We start from the raw sequence: 23,816 nt of genomic DNA, 5'->3' as shown, positions 1-23,816 counted from the left end.
AGTAACCTTGACCAACGGCTCTCAGTCGAAGCCCCCTCAGAGGATCGCAGGGGTCACACCACTGCGAGTGTCCACTCGGCGCCCAGCTTCAATAGGGCACCTACTTTTGTCGTTTATTATTATTATAGTTGCTTATAGAGCGCTACTGACACCCTACGGGTAACCTGGCGCTATGTTAAAGTGTGTGTTGGAAGAACAGGAAATACTATCAGCGTAGAATTAACGGGAGAACTGGGAGATGGCCCGGGGATATAGCCACGTTTTAATTCTCTTTCTGAACTGCGTCAGATTGTCTATTTGTCTGATATCCAGTGGCAGTGTATTCCAGAGTCGAGGGGCTGCTATACAGAAAGCTCGACCTCCTGACTTAACTTTCCTAGCTCTCTGCACCCTCACAAGGTTAGATGAAGAAGAACGAAGCGGCCGAAGTGGAGTGTACCAGCTAAAACTTTCCTGCAGAGATGTTGGCCCCTGTCCATGTAAGGCCTTAAACAGTAGGCAAAGGGCTTTAAATTGAATTCTTTGGAGAACTGGCAGCCAGTGTAACTCCGAAAGGGCTTGCAGAGTAGAGGAGCGACGTGGTCGTCCCAAGATTATCTTTGCCGCCATATTCTGTATTCTCTGCAATCTCTCGATCAGATACTGTGGTGAATTCAAAAGCAGAGCATTACAGTAATCTAATCTGCCCAGAATGGTACTTCGGGCTATCAGCACCCTTGCTTCTGATGGAAATAGTGGGAATATTTTCCGAAATGCTCTTAACAAACTGAAACAGCTCCCGACTATCTTATAAACATGCTTCTCCAGTGTTAGTTTATTGTCAAACATTACACCCAGATTACGTACAGCAAGGTTAGGTGTCACTGGTACACTGTCCGTACTTGGCCAAAAGTTAGGTGGAAACGGATGGGGAACTCGTCCTGTAGTGCAGTATAAAATCTCAGTTTTCTCACAATTAAATTGGAGTGAGTTCTCCCTAAGCCAAGTTGCTATGTCCTGCAGGCATGCATGGATATCTGTCACAGGAACCGAATGCTCGCCTTTGAAGGACAGGATAAGCTGAGTGTCATCAGCATAGTTGACTAAGTTGACACCGTGAGCTCTAATAATTGAAGGTAGGGGGCTCATATATATATTAAAAAGGATGGGGCTTATTGCCGATCCCTGTGGAACCCCTTGTGGTATGTTAGAGAGACTGGAGCGGAAGGGGGGAAGAGCAATTGCTTGCTGTCTATCAGAAAGATAGGAGCGAAGCCATTTAAGAGCAGTTCCCCTTACTCCCACCTCCTCTAATCTGGACAGAAGGATCCCATGGTGCACCGTATCGAATGCGGCGGGCAGGTCAAGAAGGATCAAAACTGCCGCTTGTCTCCTGTCCGCTCGCATTCGTAGATCGTCCATAACGGTCACCAGGGCTGTCTCCGTACCATGTCCTGGGCGGAATCCAAATTGCATCTTATCCAGGACATTGTTACTTTCTAGGAACTGAGAGATTGTTTTGCTGACCACTCGTTCCAGAATTTTTATGGAAAATGGTAGTAAAGAAATTGGTCTATAGTTTTTCATGCAAGTTGGATCTAGTGTTGTCTTCTTTAGCAGTGGCGTTACTGATGCCTGCTTCCAGCATGTAGGTACTGAGCCCTCCATCAAGGACTGATTGCAGATTTGACGCAATACTGGAAAAAGCTCCAGAGACAGTTCCTTCCAGATTTTATGTGGTAGGGGATCCAATGGTGATCCCGAGGAGATACTCATGGCCACTTTTTCAAAGTCCCCCGGAGAGATAGCATTAAACTGGTCCAGAGGATGTAGTATCCTCCTTTCTGCATGGTTCCATAGTCCCAGTTTCTTAGGTGAGTGTCGAGGAGCAAGATCATTAATGATGTTCTTTATTTTCTCCTCAAAGAAGGCGGCCAGTCCATCACACAGTGTTTGACTAGGCACAATCTCATTCTTAACACACTCAGGCTTAAGCAGGGTATCTACAATCCTGAAGATGTCCTTAGAGTTATGTTGTGCCTTCAGGATACAGTTGGCAAAGTACTCCGTCTTCGCTAGCACAATTTCTTTTCTGTATCCTGCTAAGGCAAGTTTCCAGAGGGCCTTATCCCTCTCGGTATAATCTCTGCGCCATCTCCTTTCTGCTTGTTTGCAGCTGAGTTTCAGGGTTCTAAGATTATCTGTGAACCAGGGGGCAGACGGTCTACCAACTTTTTTATGAGTCTTTAATGGGGCTACTCGATCTAACTGGGAACTGATATTATTACAGTAAACTGTGTAGTTCTCTTCCACTGTCTTATCAATGTCATAAGTTTCAGTTGGTGCAAGAACCGGAATGGTCTGTACTCTCTTAAGGAGGCCCTTCCAGTTCCTGCTTTGAAATACCCGATCAGTCTTTTGATGTAGTTTATTTAGTCCCAAATTATACAGCTGGAAAATGATCAGACAATGGTCAGACCAGCATACTGGTAGAACTTCAAGAGGTCCCATCAATTGTTCATTAGCGAACACCAGGTCCAGCATGTGTCCTCCTTTGTGGGTGGATTCCTTCACCCATTGCTGTAAATTAATAAATTCACAGGATTGAACAATATTATAGAAGTCTGTATCCAGTATCCCATTTGGCCATAAGTTAAAATCTCCTACAACTAGCAGCCTTGAATGACATAGAGCCAGGTTATTCAGGATTTCAATGAAACCTCGTTGAAATGCAAGGTCGGCGGCTCCCGGTGGTCTGTAGCCTACCAAGCCGGTCAGACGCTGTCCCTTAGGTTCTTTAATAACAAAGCCCAGGGTCTCTATTCCTTCCATGTCCTCAATATCAAGAGGTGAGAAATCCCAGCTGTCCTTAAAGATGATTCCAACCCCTCCACCCCTACCGCTCACACGTGGTTTGTGAAGGGATTTGTACCCAGGTGGGCAGGCCGTGGCCAGCTCCAGGTCAGAATCAATATATGTCCATGTTTCTGTCATGAACAATACGTCCAAGTCATTACATTCCACCGATAGTTGGATTTCTAGGTGATGCTTAGGTAGTGACCTGACATTGAGCAGGCCACATTTCAGACCATCCTCCTTCATAAAATCGGTCTTCAACCCTGCCGTCCTCTCTATAGTAATCTTACCCTTCTTGCCTCCCTCTGCTCTCAAATCCAGCAGTTTGTTTCTGGTATATACCAGTCTCATATTACCTCCAGTGTCCCCAGCAAACGGAGCAGCATGGCTGGCGCTGAGCGTGGTCGGAGCGCGGACGGGCGCAGACGGGCTTGCCTTGTGCGCGCCTTCGGCGCGCCCGTGGCGCGCCCGCTGCGCGCGTCCGCTGTGCGGCCACGCCATCGCGTTGTTTTTAAAGGCGTAGGGCAGTAACAACTAGACCGAGAACCTTCACCGGCGGCTCCGCTATGAAGTGCGGACCCCGCGAGAAGAGGACCGGCGAGCCCAAGTCGGGTTTTCAGTAAGAACAAACACTTTGTTGAGCTGTTTTTCAAATTATTAAAAGCAATGTTTCCCCACAATTCAATTTTAAAAACACACGTATCCTAAAGTGCAAATAGTATTAGCACCCCTAGACTTCCCTGCTCCCCCCCACAATGACTCCAGAGAGGAAAATGTCAGTCTCCGTGCTTGGAGGATATCCCCATGCTCACTTATCTGTTCGTTGTCACTGGACTAGACTGTCGGGCACCTAATCTGCCTCTCGCCCATCAGTGGTGTGCTGGTTACTGGGCGGCATTCGACTCCTGCCCCCTTTTTACCAGCCCTCTAGCCACTCGCTTGCCTCAGCTAGCGAGTTGAAGCAAGCTTTCTCTTCGTCAATGATTTTAAGTTTCGCAGGGAATAGCATCATATATATCACATTTTGTTTGAGAAGGGCCTTTTTGACTGCGTCGAATGTGCGTCTTGGGCGCCGGACCTGGAGCGTGAAGTCGGGGAAGAAACAGATGGAGGTGTTTTCATGTTGCAAGTCGTCATGTTGGCGCGCCGCCTGCAGGATGGCATCTCTGTCCCTAAAATTCAGTATCTGGGCTATAATTGTGAGTGGGTGTGCCCCTGGGCGAGGTCTGGCCCCCAGAGTCCGGTGTGATTGCTCTACTGAAAAGAAGGAGGACAGGCATATGGGCTTCAGTTTGTTTAGGATCAAGTCTTCCAAGAAGAGGTCCATCGATGGTCCCGCCATTCCCTCCGGCACACCCACCACCCGAATGTTATTTCTCCGGGCTTTGCCCTCCTGGTCCTCGAGTCTGACAAAGATTTCAGACTGGTTTTTCGTAAGCATCGAGACCTGTTCTTTCAGCCATTTAGTTTTGGACTGCAGCCCCCCAATGCCTGCCTCTGCCGTGGACACCTTTTCTGACATTTTCCAGAGGTCTGCTCAGAGTAAATTTACCTCCTCGGTTACAGAGTCCAGTTTCGGTTCTAGGGTCCCCCGAAGCTCCCTGATTGCCATCATGATGTCTTTTAAGGAGGAATCAGGGGTCTGTTCGTCGTGCTCAGTCGATGGTGCTCCTCCCGTTGTGCCCCCCTTGCGGCCACAGTCACAGTGTATTTGTCAATGTGGTTGGCCTGGCCTGGCCCCACATTTCTGATATGACGCATGGCTGTTTATCTGTAGGCCTAGCAGCTTTCCACCGATAGACTTGAATTCTGAGATTATTGTTGTTCACGGGGATTTTCAGTGCCGGGTGTTTGTCCCGGGCTGGAAAATCATCGCTAATGGCACCATGTGGGAGTAAGGGAAAAAACTCTGCTCTGAGCTCCGCATAACCCGGAGTGCGTAAAACTCTGCAAAATCCCCGAGTGGAGATGAGTTCACTGCCCAGGCTTAGTGAAAGCACACATAGGTATTCCTCACTACCTTGGCGCATGTGTGCTAGTGTGCACACAGACCTGCAAGGGCAGTTAGACACATCCCAAGCACCAGGGGTGCAAGTGCGCCCACCTGAGTCTGCAGCAGTAGACTGCACATAGGCTTACTAATACGGGTGTCTGTGCGCCGGCACATTCCTCTGTTGACAGGCTGCAAATGCAATCACGGGCATCATAGGTGCGGGTTCACACATACAGCGGCCTGCAATGGCAGGCTGCTCATGAGTTCAATCACCATAGGTGCCAGTGCACACACACTTTTGTGCGATGGCTGACTGGCCCATTTTTCATCGAGTCAGTGCCACTTCCCAACAGGAGTAGGAAGGGCATGTGGACTCGCATACTGTATTTACAGTGGGAAAGTGCCCTGAGGCCAAACAAAAGAATCAGCAAAACCCAGGCAGAAAAAGCAAAAAGTTTAGGGAAATACTAAGTGACAACTCTCAGGTCAAACACGGTTCATCCAATTGCCTTTGTGCAGCATACAGTCTGGAATCTGGCGGCGGTATGATCGGATCACTGGACACTGAGACTGCGAGTTGGGTGTCATTAGTGTACGATATCACTGAAAAACCGAAAGATTTAAGAAGCCTGGCCAAATGAGTGACATATAAGTTAAAAACATGGGACTCAGGGAAGACCCCTGCGGCACTCCACATGGAAGGAAAAAAGGACACAAATTCGTCCAAAGCGACTGTTGGGCCTGATATTTCTGCGATGGCTGACTAGCCCATTTTTCATCGAGTCAGTGCCACTTCCCAACAGGAGTAGGAAGGGCATGTGGACTCGCATACTGTATTTACAGTGGGAAAGTGCCCTGAGGCCAAACAAAAGAATCAGCAAAACCCAGGCAGAAAAAATTAAAAGTTTAGGGAAATACTAAGTGACAACTCTCAGGTCAAACACGGTTCATCCAATTGCCTTTGTGCAGCATACAGTCTCGGAATCTGGCGGCGGTATGATCGGATCACTGGACACTGAGACTGCGAGTTGGGTGTCATTAGTGTACGATATCACTGAAAAACCGAAAGATTTAAGAAGCCTGGCCAAATGAGTGACATATAAGTTAAAAACATGGGACTCAGGGAAGACCCCTGCGGCACTCCACATGGAAGGAAAAAAGGACACAAATTCGTCCAAAGCGACTGTTGGGCCTGATATTTGTCAGGTATCGTTTCCCTAAACTTTTAGCTTTTTCCTTTTATGTTTTGCTGGCTATCACTTGGAGTCCTAGGGCTCTGGGCCCATTCCCACTGTAGTGCAGTGTGAAAGTGTGCGCACCCTTCCAACGCATGTTAGGAAGTAGTGCGGACATGATGTGTGTAAACGTAGGTCAGACCTGCCATTTGAGGCCTGGGTGTGCACTTACACCGCTGGGGTGGTTTACCTACATGTCTGACCTGCTGTTAAAGGCTGGTGTGCGCACTAGCATGGACTTCGCAGTTAAACATGTGTCTGACCTGCCTCAGCAGGTCTGTGAGAGCGCCCATGCGCATACTCCGGCCGGTGCGTAGCAAACATGGTCCACCCAGAGGAGGCTTTTGGGCTCCACTAGAAAGGGGCCAATCCCGTTCCAATGGTAATGTTGGGCTTGACATATCTCACGTGTGAATGCCACTTATGGAAAGTGGACATTTTATGCATCAAACTCTTTGTGTGTCATGGTGCTTGACCCTGGTCAACACTGAAGGCCGGGGAAGATGTCTGGGCATTCCCCAGCGACAGTCATAAACCATTGGGCAGGCGATTGAGATAGCCAACCTCTGCCATTTGTGGGTCTGGCGGAATAAATTGGAGCAGAGATTGTGACACCTGGCCTCTGGGGCCAAAGGAGGGCCCCATAAAGATAGAGATCTGGATTCTGCTGCCTCATGGCAAACAGGACGGAAATGTAGGGAATACATCTGTGGTTCAAAGGAATACTCTTTAAACCTCCCTCCAACTTCAAAGGCCCAATAGGGTATAACTACCCAGTGCCACCCCACAAAGAGGGGAGATCCGCTTGTGGGGACGCAGGAATGGAGAACCTAGTCTGTGTGGTGCACATTGCCAGAGGACTCTGATGTGCATATGGAGGATAACTGCCAGTGGAAAGAACTGCGTGTCTTTCTGAAAAGTGGCTGACCTGGGACAACAAACCTGCTGACATGTGGCACCCTGAAGTGGGCTCCCAAGGACCAGTTGGCTGGTGTCCTGTTCTCTTGGAGGTCTCAGGGATATCAAAGATGTCCTACGAGAGACCCACACTATCTACTTGTGACATCTTGAGAGCGGTGCCCTCTAAGTGCCCACATCGCCTGCTAAAAGTCCAGAGTGCTGAGTGCTGAACTCAAGAAGTTGCTCACATTTGCAGCAAGGTGGTTCCTGTACTGCAGGAACCTCGGCAGGTTTCAGTGTCTTTTTGGTGAGCAGAATCACCAGTTGTGGGTGCCAAAGTAGCCCACTTCGTCGACTATGCTGCAATTCTATCCAGCACAACTCCAACTGCATTCGCACTGCATGAGGTGTCTGATTCACATGTTACGATCCTCGTAGGTGGCAAACGAACCCATTGCACAGTCTCATTCTAACTTGTGAGGCCTTACTGAACTTGTGCCTGTGTCTGTGACTGGAATCACCTGGTACAAACGTCATCAAGGTGTGCCAGACGCAGTGCTTCATTACCAGAGAGGAACAGAATTTCAACTCTACTTTGTGTAGCCTGAAATGTCTGTGTGACTCATCTTGTCGCGTGCCAGACCCTGTGTCCAGATTGCCAGGGAACAGCCTGAATCAACGTGTAACTGACGGGGTGTCCCCTCAAGCTGAGAGGCTTCCCTGTGTGTTGCTCCTGATTCACTGCTTGCTTCCTTACTGGGCCCATCACGGTGGACCAACTGCCCTCTCCCCATTTGGCCCTTTCAAGACTTTGTGGCACAAGGTAGGAGTGAAGGGAATTTACTAGGCAACGAGATACTTCCAAGAAGGTTAGGGAGCAGGTCAAGAGACTGCATGACCCCCTCTATGCGTCATAGAACTGGGCTTGTACCAGAAGGCATTGCTGGACACCCGTGTGTAACGCATTTTTACTCTTAGCCTGTTTCTGCTTTACAACGTTTTGGTGAACCACCTGAAAGGCACCAAAACCCCCCTTTGTTTATGTCTTCCTCTAGGTTATGCTTACTGTCTATCCCCACCTGCTTTCCGGGGACCCAGACGAGGGGTGACCTCAGCCTGTAGTCGCCTTGTGTCCAGAGGGAGGGGCTGGTGAACTTCCATCAGGTGTGTCTGGGACAGTGGGGGTGAAGGGGTGAATTGGAGGGTGGCAGGAAACTTGGAGCCATGGGGTCTGCGGAGTGCTATCTATTGACCTGTTTGGTATCAGTGGCACCGCATTAGGGTTTTAGGTGTGTATGTGAGTGAAAGTGCCCATACGGACCAAGCTGGTACCTGTTACATTGCGTGGTAGTGCAAAGTGAGTGTCACCGTGTGGGAGTGACCGTCTGTGAACTGCCTGTGCTTCATAAAGGGAAACGGAATGCATTTAAAAAAAAAAAAGTTTTCTTTTCATTTTTTTACAGTGCTCTGAAAAAACGTTGGCGCTCCCGTTCACAAAGGGGAAGGGGTCCCTTGGGTACCTCTTCCCTTTTGCTAATGCAATACCACCAATTTGAAATCAATGGTAATCTGCAAATGTTTTGTGACTGCAGTCTTGGCTGCGATACATGCATATGTACCAGTGCGACTCTCCATTAGGAGGGGGCGCCCTTTATACGCCCCTCCCTAATAGCGACTCGCAAACCCTATTTTGCGAGTGGGTAATTGGTTACTGACTCACAAAATTAGGTTGGTACATAAGAAAGTGCATTTTACTAGTCTCAGTCTAGGCAGGGCAGTTTGCGACCGGTAAATGCATCATACATCTGGCCCCAGCTGTATTAACTGGACGACATGGGTCCAAAAGGGGGCCCAATTTATTAGAAGTGATGAAGCTGAGCAGCAGCTCTGCAGAGAGTGGGGAGAAAGAAGCTATTTGGGTTTATTTACAAGTCCCTTGCACCGCCGGTCCGTCACTTTTTCCTATATAAAAAGTGATGCAACGGCTGTGCAAGGGGCTTGTAAATAAGCCCTATTGTTTTTTAGCTGAGAGGGTGACTTGCTGCCCTGTGCTGTGTGATTATCTGCTAAATATGCCCCTCAGTGTTTCGCTGACCGCAGCACTGTTTATGGGGAGCACTTAAACTAGATATTTTAACATACAGGATTTGGGTGTTTCTACTCAAGACAAAGAGCTTTATTTGCAGTGGGGTGGTAACGGAGAGCCCTACTCATGGTTTCTTCATCTTGAAGGCAGCTCATTTCCCGGCAGCGCAGCCGTAGCTGGCTCCATTGTTGGAAATCTTGTGCTAGTTTTGTAGCTCCTAGAAGACCGGCTTCTCCAAACTTAAGGAGGCGCTTCCACCCATGATTGTTCCTTATATGTCCATCATGCATGGCTTAGTGGTCGCAAACAGGACCCCTGCAGGAAACCCCAACACATAGGAAACCCCAACACATCCAGGACATTACTGACTAGTGTTTCAAAAGTAAACCTATTTTGGTGTTTTATTTATGAAAATCAAAAAAAGACTGAGGCATTTTGAAAACTCCCTGTAGGAAAGTTAACTTAAAAACTCAAAGGCAAAGTTGAACTAAGAGCTTTTGCGTTAGAGAAGAGGACATGACGTCATACTTACGTAGACAAGGGTGTTGGGCTCTTCTTCTCTTTACTGAGTTGTGAAGGCCATGCATTTAAAGAAGTAACTATGACCCAGATTTTTGGCTCTTCCAATCCAGACGTCCTTCACGCTGGTTGGTGGAGAGGCCGTGTAGATCTTCCCGTCTGACTTGGAGACACACCATAGGTTGCCGTTGCGAGTAAAAGACATGAAGTGGCTTAAAATGTTCCATCCACCTCCTCCAATGACCTGGCTTCTTCCAATCCAGTTATCAGCTGCACTCGTTGGAGGTCTTCCCTTTAATAACTTATCTGCATTCACTCCGTACAGGATCCCCTTGGGGTCGAAGAAGAGGGCGGAAAACCCACCCCATCCGCCATTACCAACTTTGATAGCTCGTGTGCCCAACCAATTCTGATTTTCATTGGTCGGCGGGGGGCCTGCGTAGAGCTGCCCGCCATTAGTAACAGCATAAAGCGCTCCTTTTGGGTGGAAGAAAACGCGCTTGAATCCTGCCCATCCTGATCTCCCTATGCGCCTTCCAGGAGTTTGGAACCAGTTCTTGGATGGGTGTGAAGGCATGGGACCACTATATAACTCAGAACCCTTCACGACATACAGAAGACCCCTTGGGCTGAAGAGCACATGGCTTACACCCCACAGCTTCCCCAGAACACGAGCTCTGGACGTGAAATCGTCGTTGTAAGCAGCTGGGGGCCGGCCCGCCCTGATGACGCCCTGATTGTCCACAGTGAACAAGGTCACACCTGAAAAGCAACAGAGAGAGAGTTATTTGCACCTGATATGCGTTCTCAGAAGGATAACAAGCCGGCACAGTATACTCTGGACAGTAATGCGTCACAGATGGCAACTGCGCGTCACCAGGGGTGGCAGATTAAACCCATGCCTTACCCCTTGGTACTCCTGACTTACTAGAGAAAATGTAATGTTGGAAAAGGAATATTTTTCTCTCTCAACAGAAAACAAACAAGTCAAGAGGATGCACAGAGATGTGTTCTACATTGTAGAGCAGGAATAGATTCTCTTGTTTAAACACAGCAACTCTCACACATGTTTAAGGTGTTGTTTTTGTGCCAGTGTACAGCTACGATAGATCAAATGCTGGAAACATGGGGGCATATTTATAAAAGAGAGGCGTCGCCCCTGCAACACGCAACTGGGCGCAAGAGCGACACAACTCTTAAGTTTGATTTATCAAACCATGCAGGGTCCCCTTGCATGGCTCTGCATGGCTTGATAAATCTGGAGTAGGGCAACACATCGCAAATCGCTGCGTTGCATTAGTCAGCCCCAGGGAGGCGTTCCATGGGTGTAGTATGGCTGTTCCCACGCTTCCACCCCTGGATTTTGGCTCATTCCCAGACTTAACATTACTGGTAGACCTGTAAATGCATCAAAATGCTACACATTCCCATGCAAGGGATGTATGACGTTACAACGCATGCTTTTACACCGCATGCCGTTACAACGCATTTTTTACACCGCAAGATCTGTTACAACGCCAGCCTTTACAACGCATGCTTTTACAACGACGTACACTAGATGGAGTGCTGACATTAGAAATGTATAATTTTCTATTCTAACTCCAGTCCACATTGCAGTAGGGAAGGTGTTTGGATAGTAAAACTACACTATTTCTAATGTTAGCACACCATCTAGTGCATTTCGTTGTAATAGCATGCGTTGTAATGGCATGCGTTGTAACAGATTTCGCGTTGTAATAGTTTCGTTGTAATGGTAGTGCGGTGTAAAAGTTGCGTTGTAAAGGTTGTTTACGCCATGCAAGGGTTAACAAGAACCATCTTTATTTCTCCTTGTTACTTCCTCTTTCTATGTTTGCTGCATTCTGCAGCACACATAGAATGAGGAAAATGCCGCTCAGGATTGTTTTTGCACAGGATGATGTCCCTTTCTGCACCAAAAAACGACGCAGGCCATCTTGCACAATCGTACAAGGGCGCCTGTGTTAGTGCTAGGCAGCACACTGTGCTCCTGTGCTGGGAAAAGACAGCAATGCGCTCTATTATGGTAAATACGTCGCATTCCTGTCCTTTCCCTATCATGCACTGCATGGTTATTTCATAAATAAGCCCCATGAGCTCCAAATACATATGCAGGGTATGGTCAGGATCTGCAGCAACAAATTGTAATGAGGTTAGAAGTTATCATTCCACTAAGTAGTCATGTATGTATGCATGCATGTAATAACCATTCAGCTGTGAACCTGTTATGGTAAGAAGTGTATGTGTAGTGATGAGAAACACAAAGATCTGCCCAACCTCAAGTGTGCACCAGCTTCAGAGGAGCATCTTCTTAACCCCTTCGATGCTCATGACGGAGCAGTTCCGTCATGAGCATCGGTTGGGCTGTGCTTATGACGGAACCGCTCCGTCATGAGCACATCCTCTGGGGGAAGTGCTGGCGCTCCCCCCCCGGGGCATCGATCTTGCCCCCACAGAGGAGGATGGCAGCGGAAGAGTTTCCGCTGCCACCCCGAGCCCTCCCCACGCTTCCCCATGACGTCAGCGCACAGCGCGCGCCGGCATCATCAGGAAGCGCTGGACGCCCCACTAGACAACAGGGATGTTTTTTTGGAAAAGGAAGCGACCCCTTACGCAAGGGTCGCTTCCTAGGGGGCCAATTTTTGATTAAGACTTTTCTGCCCCCCATGGGGGCAGATCGGGCTTTTCCTCGGCCGTTTCTGATCCCGGGGGGGCATAAAAGCCCACTAGACCCAGGGATTTGTTTGTGTAGTGTATGGGAAGGGACCCCTTGGGCAAGGGTCGCTTTCCAGGGGGCAATTTTAGTTTTTTTCATATTCTGCCTTCCCTGGGGGCAGATCGCCTCGTTTTTTGGGCTTTTCACCACTAGACACCAGGGAACATTTTAAAAATATGATGGAAGTGACCCCTTGGGCAAGGGTCACTTCCGGGGGCCATTTGTTTTTGTATTGGGAATTCTGCCCCCCCCCCCCCGGGGGCAGATCGGGCCCCTATTTGCCCTTTCTGCCCTCAGGGGAGGCAGAAACCCCCACTAGACACTAGGGAATTAGTTTAAATAAAAACGGAAGTGACCCCTTGGCCAAGGGTCGCTTCCAGGGGGCAATTTTTTTTCAAATACGTATTCTGCCCCTCCCACCCCTTCCTCCGGGACAGATTAGCCTGTTTTTTTTTTCCTGCTCTTTTCTGCCCCACCTGGCACACAACCCGATTGACCATTTGCGTAGTAACATAGCATGTTATAATGTTCATTTTTTGTGAATTGCAATTGTAATGCTTTTTTTTTTCTTTTTTGTTCTAGGTGAAGACTTTTGCTCTTTCCAGTTTGTGGTTTCGTAACTGGTGGTTCTGCTGTTTGCGTAGTTTGGTAAGAGACTTTTTTTTTGTACAATGTAAATGAGTTTCATTTCTATACATGAATTATTTTTTGCAAATGGTGTAATAATAGCAGTATGTTTGGTTTTTGAGTGTCGAAAACTTTTTGCATTTGTGCTCGATGTGTATTTCGTTGTCTTGTGAGTAATTTGGTTTTTTTTTCTTCTTTCTAGTGGGATATCGTTGGTTTTTGCTGTGTCACTGCGGAGTAGGTGCTTGTGAGTGTAGCTGTCTCTTGTAAGTGAATTCTATAGTTTTTGAGTATATAGATCTTTGTGATAAAGGTACACATTTCTTTACTTACTTGTTTTGCACAGTGTTGGTTGTTGTTGACTTGTTTGTGCAGTCTTCTATCTTAGTAAGTATAATGGCTAGCCGCAGGATTACTGCTCAGCAGGTTGTTGGTTTGCTTTTTGAGTCTTCCTCTGACCATGGTTCAGAGACTGACTCTGCATCTGAGGGAGAGGAGGCAGGGGACAATTCTGGCAGTGAGTTTTCTCTCCATATGGAGTCATCGGATGATGAAGATACTCTTAGTGCGGATGAAGTGCCTGTGTTAGAGGAGGAGACTGATGTGCCGATAGTGCGGCAAGAGGCATCTGGGCTGCATCCTGGGGCTGTAAGGCTTCCCGTTGGTGTAGTGCGGCAAGAGGCTTCTGGGCTACAGCCTGCGGCTGCAAGGCTTCCCGTTGGTGTAGTCCGGCAAGAGGCATCTGGGCTGCAGGCTGGAGCTGCAAGGCTTCCCTTTGAAAGTGATGACCTCTGGGTTGCCCCTGGCATGGTGCAGCCGGCATTGCCAGACTTTACTGGTGTTCCAGGGTGTAGAGTGAATACTGAAAACTTTTTGCCGATACATTTTTTTCAGTTGTTTATGGACGATGTGTTTTTGGCAGAGATTGTTGAGCAGACTAATTTGTATGCCTAACAGTTTTTGAGGGACAACAGTGCCAGTCTTAAACCACACTCTAGAGCTACCCGGTGGACTCCTACAAATCTTGAAGAGATGAAGAAGTTCTTGGGTTTAACTTTTTTGATGGGCTTGCTAAGGAAGTCATCAATGTCTTCATATTGGTCTACTAGTCCCTTGATGGCAACTGCTATTTTTCCGGCAGTCATGAGTCGTGACAGGTATTTGCTTCTGCTTCGGATGATGCATTTTGTCGATAATGGTTTAGCGTTGCCACGAGATCACCCTGAGTGTGACCGTCTTTTTAAGATTAGGCCTGTCCTTGATCACTTTGTTGATCGATTTTCTGAGATCTATGCACCTGGGAAATAAATTGCAGTGGATGAGTCTTTCGTGTTGTTCAAGGGCCGCTTGGTTTTTAGGCAATACATTCCTAGTAAGAGGGCACGCTATGGAATTAAGCTGTATCTGCTATGTGACAGTAGGACTGGACATGTCTCTAATTTCAGGGTGTACACTGGTAAGGAATCCAGGATTAACCCCCCCTGGTTGTCCGTCCACTTTTGGAGTGACTGAGAAAATTGTTTGGGAACTTGGTAGAGGATTTTTTAACAAAGGCCATCATTTATATGTAAATAACTTCTACACTGGTGTGCGGTTGTTCAGAGAATTGGCCAAAGTGAACACTGTTGCTTGTGGCACAATCCGCACTAACCGTAAAGGTTTCCCAAAAGAACTTGTTTGTCAAAAGCTTGTGCGGGGAGAGTGCAGTGCGTTGCATTGCAAGAGCTTCTTGCTGTGAAGTTTTCAGACAGGAGAGATGTCTACATGCTGACTACCATCCATGATGAAAGCACTGCACCTGTGACTGTTTGGGGTCAGGTCGCTGAAGCGCGCAAACCTGTGTGCATTTTAGACTATAATAGGCACATGGGTGGTGTTGAGAGAGTAGATCAGAGGTTGGAACCTTACGCTGCTCTTCGTAAGGCTTACATTTGGTACAAGAAGTTGGCTATCCATCTTTTCCACTTGGCAACCTTTAATGCTTTTGTTGTGTTCCAGGATTCTTGCCCTGAGTCAAAGATTACTTTTGCTAAGTTTCAGGAGTCTGTAATAGGCAGCCTTGTTTTATTGGAACAGGCAAGTGTTCCTAGAATTGGAGTGGTGGAGGATGTTGCTAGATTGAAAGATCCCATTCCTCCCACACCCTCAAAAAGACTTTCCCAGTAGGAGATGTAGAGTCTGTTGGCAAAGAGGTAGGCGGAAGGAGATTCGTATGTACTGCCCCGACTGTCCTTCTAAACCTGGGCTGTGTGTCCCTGCTTGTTTTAGAGCGTACCACACCCAAAAAAGTTTTTGGGAGCATTCATGAGTGGTAAAGTGAACTGCCTGGTCTGTATTCTTTGAAAAATGTGATTCTGTTTCAAGGTTGGCGTCAGTGCAATGTATTTAGTTTCTGATTTTGTGTTTGTAGATTTGTATCTATTTGCGATTCCTTTGTGTTTTTATTTTTTGTCTAAAAAAATCCTAAATGTGATGGCGGTGTGTGTAGGCTGGCGCTTGGCTGTTGGTGTGTGTGGACTGGCGCTTGGCTGGCAGTGTGCGTAGAATGGTGCTTGGCTGGCGGTGTGCGTGGACTGGTACTTGGCTGGCGGTGTGCGTGGACTGGCACTTGGCTGGCAGTGTGCGTGGATCGATGATTGGCTGGCGGTGTGCGTGGATTGGCGATTGGATGGCGGTGTGCCTGGACTGGCGATTGGCTGGCGGTGTGCCTGGACTGGCGCGTGGCTAGCGGTGTGCGTGGACTGATGTTTGGCTAGCGGTTTGCGTGGACTGGTGCTCGACTAGCGGTGCGTGTGGACTGGCGCTCGGCTGGCTGTGTGTGAGTAGTGACTTGCTGCTGGTCACTACACACACTGCTAGCTGAGTGACACTCCACGCAATCCATCAGCTTGTGTAGTTGCTGTGTCAGGAACGCTGGGTGGTGGTAAATTTGTGTGAGCCCAGTGATGCCACAACTTTCCCACACAAAAATGTGTGAAAAAAGTGATTTTTCCAGCTAAAATTGAGGTTTGCAGGGGATTCTGGGTAAGGAAACGTTGGGGGATCCACGCAAGCCATACCTCCCTGGAAGCCCCCAGGTGTCTAGTTTTCAGAAATGTATGGGTTTGGTAGGTTTCCCTAGATGGCCGCCGAGCACCAGGCCAAAAACCCAAGTGACCCCCCTTGCAAAACCAGGTGGTTTTGCGATAGGCAAATTTGATGTCACCTCACTATTTTTGAGCCCTTGCCTGTCGCGGGTACTTGGGCCTCCCACACAAGTGAGGCACCATTTTTACCGGGAGACCTGGGGGAACGCTGGGTGGTGGTAAATTTGTGTGAGCCCGGTGATGCCACAACTTTCCCACACAAAAATGTGTGAAAAAAGTGATTTTTTAAGTTATAATTGAGGTTTGCAGGGGATTCTGGGTAAGGAAACGTTGGGGGATCCACGCAAGCCATACCTCCCTGGAAGCCCCCAGGTGTCTAGTTTTCAGAAATGTATGGGTTTGGTAGGTTTCCCTAGATGGCCGCCGAGCACCAGGCCAAAAACCCAAGTGACCCCCCTTGCAAAACCAGGTGGTTTTGCGATAGGCCATTTTGATGTCGCCTCACTATGTTGTGGGCCCTTGCCTGTCGCGGGTACTTGGGCCTCCCACACAAGTGAGGCACCATTTTTACCGGGAGACCTGGGGGAACGCTGGTTGGTGGTAAATTTGTGTGAGCCCGGTGATGCCACAACTTTCCCACACAAAAATGTGTGAAAAAAGTGATTTTTTCAGCTAAAATTGAGGTTTGCAGGGAATTCTGGGTAAGGAAACATTGGGGGATCCACGCAAGCCATACCTCCCTGAAAGCCCCCAGGTGTCTAGTTTTCAGAAATGTATGGGTTTGGTAGGTTTCCCTAGATGACCGCCGAGCACCGGGCCAAAAACCCAAGTGACCCCCCTTGCAAAACCAGGTGGTTTTGCGATAGGCAAATTTGATGTCACCTCACTATGTTTTGAGCCCTTGCCTGTCGCGGGTACTTGGGCCTCCCACACAAGTGAGGCACCATTTTTACCGGGAGACCTGGGGGAACGCTGGTTGGTGGTAAATTTGTGTGAGCCCGGTGATGCCACAACTTTCCCACACAAAAATGTGTGAAAAAAGTGATTTTTTTCAGCTAAAATTGAGGTTTGCAGGGAATTCTGGGTAAGGAAACGTTGGGGGATCCACGCAAGCCATACCTCCCTGGAAGCCCCCAGGTGTCTAGTTTTCAGAAATGTATGGGTTTGGTAGGTTTCCCTAGATGACCGCCGAGCACCGGGTCAAAAACCCAAGTGACCCCCCTTGCAAAACCAGGTGGTTTTGCGATAGGCAAATTTGATGTCACCTCACTATGTTTTGAGCCCTTGCCTGTCGCGGTTACTTGGGCCTCCCACACAAGTGAGGCACCATTTTTACCAGGAGACCTGGGGGAACGCTGGGTGGTGGTAAATTTGTGTGAGCCCGGTGATGCCACAACTTTCCCACACAAAAATGTGTGAAAAAAGTGATTTTTTCAGCTAAAATTGAGGTTTGCAGGGGATTCTGGGTAAGGAAACGTTGGGGGATCCACGCAAGCCATACCTCCCTGGAAGCCCCCAGGTGTCTAGTTTTCAGAAATGTATGGGTTTGGTAGGTTTACCTAGATGGCCGCCGAGCACCGGGCCAAAAACCCAAGTGACCTCCCTTGCAAAACCAGGTGGTTTTGCGATAGGCCATTTTGATGTCGCCTCACTACGTTTTGGGCCCTTGCCTGTCGCAGGTACTTGGGCCTCCCACACAAGTGAGGCACCATTTTTACCGGGAGACCCGGGGGAATGCTGGGTGGTGGTAAATTTGAGTGAGCCCGGTGATGCCACAACTTTCCCACACCAAAATGTGTGAAAAAAGATTTTTTCAGCTAAATTTGAGGATTGCCGAGGTTTCTGGGTAAGGAAACTTTGGGGGATCCACGCAAGCCATACATCCCTGGAAGCCCCCGGGTGTCTAGTTTCCAGAAATGTATAAGTTTGCTAGGTTTCCCAAGGTGCCCACAGAGCTAGGGTTCAAAAACTACAGCTAGGCACCTTGCCAAAAAAGGGTGATTTTTCACGGCGAAATTGAGGTGGGACCACGTTGTGTTTTGTGCCGTTTCCTGTCGCGGGCACTAGGCCGACCCGCAGAAGTAATGGTACCATTTTTCTCTTAAGACTTTGGGGAACGCGGGGTGGGTAAAATTTGTGGATCCACGCAGATTCCAGAAGTTTCCACCACAAAAATGTTGGGAAAATGTATTTTTTTTGACAATTTTTTAGGTTTGCAAGGGATTCTGGGTAACAGACCCTGGCGGGAGGCAGTCAAGTCACCCCATCCTGGATTCCCCTGGGTGTCTAGTTTTAAAAAATGTATAGGTTTGCTAGGTTTCCCAAGGTGCCCGCAAAGCTAGGGTTCAAAAACTACAGCTAGAAACTTTGCCAAAAAAGGGTAATTTTTCACTGCGAAATTGAGGTGTGACCACGTTGCGTTTTGTGCCGTTTCCTGTCGCGAGCACTAGGCCGACCCACACAAGTGAGGTACCGTTTTTCTCTTAAGACTTTGGGGAACGCGGGGTGGGTGGAAATTTGTGGATCCGCGCAGATTCCGAAACTTTCCACCACAGAAATGTGGAGAAGATATGTTTTTTTTGACAATTTTTTTAGGTTTGCAAGGGATTCTGGGTAACAGACCTTGGTGGAAGGCAGTCAAGTCACCCCATCCTGGATTCCCCTGGGTGTCTAGTTTTCAAAAATGTATAGGTTTGCTAGGTTTCCCGAGGTGCCTGCCGAGCTAGGGTTCAAAAACGACAGCTAGGCACTTTGCCAAAAAAGGGTCGTTTTTCACTGCGAAATTGAGGTGTGACCACGTTGCGTGTTGCGCCGTTTCCTGTCGCAGGCACTAGGCCGACCCGCAGAAGTGAGGTACCATTTTTCTCGTAAGACTTTGGGGAACGCGGGGTGGGTGGAAATTTGTGGATCCACGCAGATTCCGGAACTTTCCACCACAGAAATTTGGGGAAAATGTGTTCTTTTGGACAATTTTTTAGGTTTGCAAGGGATTCTGGGTAACAGAACCTGGTGGAAGGCAGTCAAGTCACCCAATCCTGGATTCCCCTGGGTGTCCAATTTTAAAAAATGTATAGGTTTGCTAGGTTTCCCAAAGTGCCCGCAGAGCTAGGGTTCAAAAACTACAGCTAGGCACTTTGTCAAAAAAGGGTCACTTTTCACTGCGAAATTGAAGTGTGACCACATTGTGTGTTGCGCCGTTTCCTGTTGCAGGCACTAGGCCGACCCGCAGAAGTGAGCTACCAGTTCTCTCTTAACACTTTGGGGAAAGCGGGGTGGGTGGAAATTTGTGGATCCACGCAGATTCCGGAACTTTCCACCACCGAAATGTGGGGAAAATTTGTTTTTTTTAGAATTTTTTAGGTTTGCAAGGGATTCTGGGTAACAGACCCTGGTGGGAGGCAGTCAAGTCACCCCATCCTGGATTCCACTGGGTGTCTAGTTTTAAAAAATGTATAGGTTTGCTAGGTTTCCCAAGGTGCCCGCAGAGGTAGGGTTAAAAAACTACAGCTAGGCACTTTGCCAAAAAAGGGTCATTTTTCACTGCGAAATTGAGGTGTGACCACGTTGCGTGTTGCGCCGTTTCCTGTCGCAGGCACTAGGCCGACCCGCAGAAGTGAGGTACCATTTTTCTCGTAAGACTTTGGGGAATGCGGGGTGGGTGGAAATTTGTGGATCCACGCAGATTCCGGAACTTTCCACCACAGAAATTTGGGGAAAATGTGTTTTTTTGGACAATTGTTTAGGTTTGCAAGGGATTCTGGGTAACAGAACCTGGTGGAAGGCAGTCAAGTCACCCAATCCTGGATTCCCCTGGGTGTCCAATTTTAAAAAATGTATAGGTTTGCTAGGTTTCCCAAAGTGCCCGCAGAGCTAGGGTTCAAAAACTACAGCTAGGCACTTTGTCAAAAAAGGGTCACTTTTCACTGCGAAATTGAAGTGTGACCACATTGTGTGTTGTGCCGTTTCCTGTCGCAGGCACTAGGCCGACCCGCAGAAGTGAGCTACCAGTTCTCTCTTAACACTTTGGGGAAAGCGGGGTGGGTGGAAATTTGTGGATCCACGCAGATTCCGGAACTTTCCACCACAGAAATGTGGGGAAAATTTGTTTTTTTTAGAATTTTTTAGGTTTGCAAGGGATTCTGGGTAACAGACCCTGGTGGGAGGCAGTCAAGTCACCCCATCCTGGATTCCCCTGGGTGTCTAGTTTTAAAAAATGTATAGGTTTGCTAGGTTTCCCAAGGTGCCCGCAGAGGTAGGGTTAAAAAACTACAGCTAGGCACTTTGCCAAAAAAGGGTCATTTTTCACTGCGAACTTGAGGTGTGACCACGTTGCGTTTTGCGCCATTTTCTGTCGCGAGCACTAGGCCGACCCACACAAGTGAGGTACCGTTTTTCTCGTAAGACTTTGGGGAACGCGGGGTGGGTGGAAATTTGTGGATTCACACAGATTCCGGAACTTTCCACCACAGAAATGTGGGGAAAATGTGTTTTTTTTTTTACAGTTTTTTAGGTTTGCAAGGGATTCTGGGTAACAGACCCTGGTGGGAGGCAGTCAAGTCACCCCATCCTGGATTCCCCTGGGTGTCTAGTTTCCAAAAATGTAAAGGTTTGCTAGGTTTCCCAAGGTGCCCGCAGAGCTAGGGTTCAAAAACTACAGCTAGGCACTTTGCCAAAAAAGGGTCATTTTTCACTGCGAAATTGAGGTGTGATCACGTTGCGTTTTGTGCCGTTTCCTGTCTCGAACACTAGGACGACCCACACAAGTGAGGTACCATTTTTCTCGTAAGACTTTGGGGAACGCGGGGTGGGTGTAAATTTGTGGATCCACACAGATTCCGGAACTTTCCAACACATAAATGTGGAGAAAATATGTTTATTTTGACAATTTTTTAGGTTTGCAAGGGATTCTGGGTAACAGACCTTGGTGGGAGGCAGTCAAGTCACCCCATCCTGGATTCACCTGGGTGTCTAGGTTTAAAAAATGTATAGGTTTGCTAGGTGGGTGCCCGCAGAGCTAGGGTTCAAAAACAACAGCTAGGCACTTTGCCAATAAAGGGTCATTTTTCCCTGCAAAATTGAGGTGTGATCACGTTGCGTTTTGTGCCGTTTCCTGTCTCGAGCCCGTATCAACCCACACAAATGAGGTACCATTTTTCTCGTAAGACTTTGGGGAACGCTGGGTGGGTGGAAATTTGTGGATCCACGCAGATTCCGGAGCTTTCCAACACATAAATGTGGAGAATTTTTTTTTTTTTTTTGACATTTTTTAGGTTTGCAAGTGATTCTGGGTAACAGACCCTAGTGGGAGGCAGTCTAGTCACGCCATCCTGGATTACTCTGGGTGTCTAGTTTTCAAAAATGTATAGGTTTGCTAGGTTTCCCAAGGTGCCCGCAGAGCTATTGTTCAAAAACAACAGCTAGACACTTCGCAAAAAAAGGGTAACTTTTCATGGTGAAGATGTGATGTGTTCACGTTGGGTTTTGAGCCATTTTCTGTCGTGGGCACAATGCCTACCCACACAAGTGAGGTACCATTTTTAATTGGAGACTTGGGGTAATTCAAATTTGTAAAGCAACTGTTATTACCTATTGATTTTTTATGCATTTCTGCCTTCCAAATGAAAGACTTGTTTAAAAATAAGTCATTTTGAACAAGCATTGGCATAGCCAATAGGTCTCGCCTTTGGGACCTTATAAGTTTTTAGCCATGCAACAGTTGCATAACTAAATACTTATAAGGTCCCAAAAGCGAGACCTATTGGCTATGCCAAGCGGCCGCGAAAGTGATTGCGATCAAACATCAAAGCGCTGTCAAGCACGGCGCGCGCGCCCGCGCACATGGACTGTAGCTCTAGGCTGGCCTGGTAGCACTTTTTGGAGCCCTCTCAAAAAGTCTCGCTAGACCAACGCATGCGCTGGGTCAGGCGAGACCTAAAAATGAGAGTTCATGCAAACAGTCATTCAGCATTTACTGGGTAGCCGACATCATGCTTAGTGTTCTAGCATTGTTATTTAGTCAGTAGCCAGAGGTCTGTCAACACCAATTACAGCTAGCCGAGGCCACCCATGTCCATGTACAAGTGTCAATCAAGGGGCCGCAAGCAGATGGGCCATCAGCAGACAGAGGAGTTATAAAAAGAGGGAACACTTTGAAGCATTAAAGGCAGAAGCAAGGGTCGAATTGGTCGGGATCAGAGGGGCACGACACGGAAATGCTTTTGATTTATTCAAAACTGTTCCCCTACTTTCTTGGGAAAAGACAACCATCCCAGGACGATTAATTCAGACGGTTTAAATGCTTCAGCTTAAGTGTCATTCAGAGAATCTCCTGTGCTGTGAAACTGAAGACAGGCAGACCGCTAAACAAGCCTTCCTGCCAGGGTGCATGGTTGCCTGAATGAAATCAAATGTGCACAATTAGTTAATTCTGCAAATGTAAAGGGTAATGTGCAAATATGAAGGATGCTTGGGAGCCTGTATTGCCTTTAATTGATCGAATCGCTAGAAGCTTTTTGATGACAACGATGTAATATTTTTGAGTGGAAGTGCAAAGAGTTAACAACCAAGCTCTGAAGTGCATGTCTTTAATTGTAATTATATAGCGCTTACTACCCCCTAATATGGTGTTAAAAGTACAGTTATGTTAAAAAATGCATTATGTACAGTGTGGGTATTACTAAAAAATCTATATTTTGGAAGCATCATTTTATCTTAAACATTTTTGTGAATTTCGTAGCAGTCACTTATTCTTAGATATTCACAGTGCTTTAGATCACAGCCTATGAATTCGTAACACTAAAAATATACAAGTGATTATTCTACACTGCACCAACCATGATTTGATTCAGGGACTCTGGCTACATACACACAGACCTCTGTAGTGCATCAACTAATAAAGGTTTCCTAATGTACTATAGTGCATTTCTCATTGAGTGACATCTTTATTTTGCATTTAAGCTGTGCGTTATTTTATAAGTAGCTACCCGACAGTGAAAGACCCAAAAAACGTATAGAATATTACGTTTTTTTAACCACCACCCTTGACCCCACTCCCATTGCATGCAACATCACATTTCCCATACTGTTTATTAACGCAGTTTGACAGCTGGGAAGACCCCAGTATGTAGTGTAAGCAATTAATGTCAGGTAAGAAGCACAAATTGCTAGCCTAACTCCCTCCCCCACACCACCACGACTCGTGTGGAATCGAGGTAAGAGGAAGAACACATGGCGCAGTATATATGGATGCAGAGAATAGTGACCCCCTAAACAAATGAATGTCTCTTCATATAGTGCTTCAGCGACCCATTGGAGGAGCCAAGACTAAAGGCTGGGAAATCTATGACAGACAGGATTCACAAACTGAAAAAAGTTGGAAAGAAAATTCAAGTGAAGCTAAGCACCTGTGAAACATCATAGGACGTTCACACATCTAAGCAGAAAGCCACTGCCCTCAACAGCATTCCCATTCGTGCTTGGGACCGGCCGCAGATATGCAGTTTTGAGACATCTTAAGAACAGAGGGGCATATCAACAACAACCGGCGATAATTATCGCTCAGCGCTCTTAGCGTGAGGATAATTATCGCCGACTAGCGTGAATTTTTATCGCTGAGATAGCGTGCTATTAGCAACGCTTATCTCAATAGCGATAAAAATCTACACGCTAACAGGCTAACGTGAGATTATCGCTGGAAACCCAGCGATAATCTCATGTTACCTGGTTGATAGGGACAGGCAAACTTAGCCATGATATCCTCCTTCCATAGGATATCATGGCTAAGTCAGAAAAATACCAGACG

General features: G+C 47.5%; 1 protein-coding gene across 1 annotated transcript in view; it reads right to left on the bottom strand.

The window, feature by feature from the left end:
• The window catches only part of LOC146863469 (uncharacterized), a 171,584-nt gene that overhangs the window by 46,423 nt on the left and 101,345 nt on the right, over positions 1–23,816 (bottom strand). Inside the window, exon 3 of the mRNA XM_085643376.1 lies at positions 9,582–10,330. Within this exon, the coding sequence (XP_085499502.1) occupies positions 9,612–10,330 (719 nt within the window). The 3' untranslated portion in view covers positions 9,582–9,611. The remainder of the gene's footprint in view (positions 1–9,581; positions 10,331–23,816) is intronic.

The sequence above is a fragment of the Triturus cristatus genome, chromosome 2_2, assembly GCF_964204655.1.
Source record: "Triturus cristatus chromosome 2_2, aTriCri1.1, whole genome shotgun sequence".
Lineage (NCBI taxonomy): Eukaryota > Metazoa > Chordata > Amphibia > Caudata > Salamandridae > Triturus > Triturus cristatus.
Note: the sequence above shows the minus strand (reverse complement) of the source record. Positions and strands in the feature narration are given on the sequence as shown.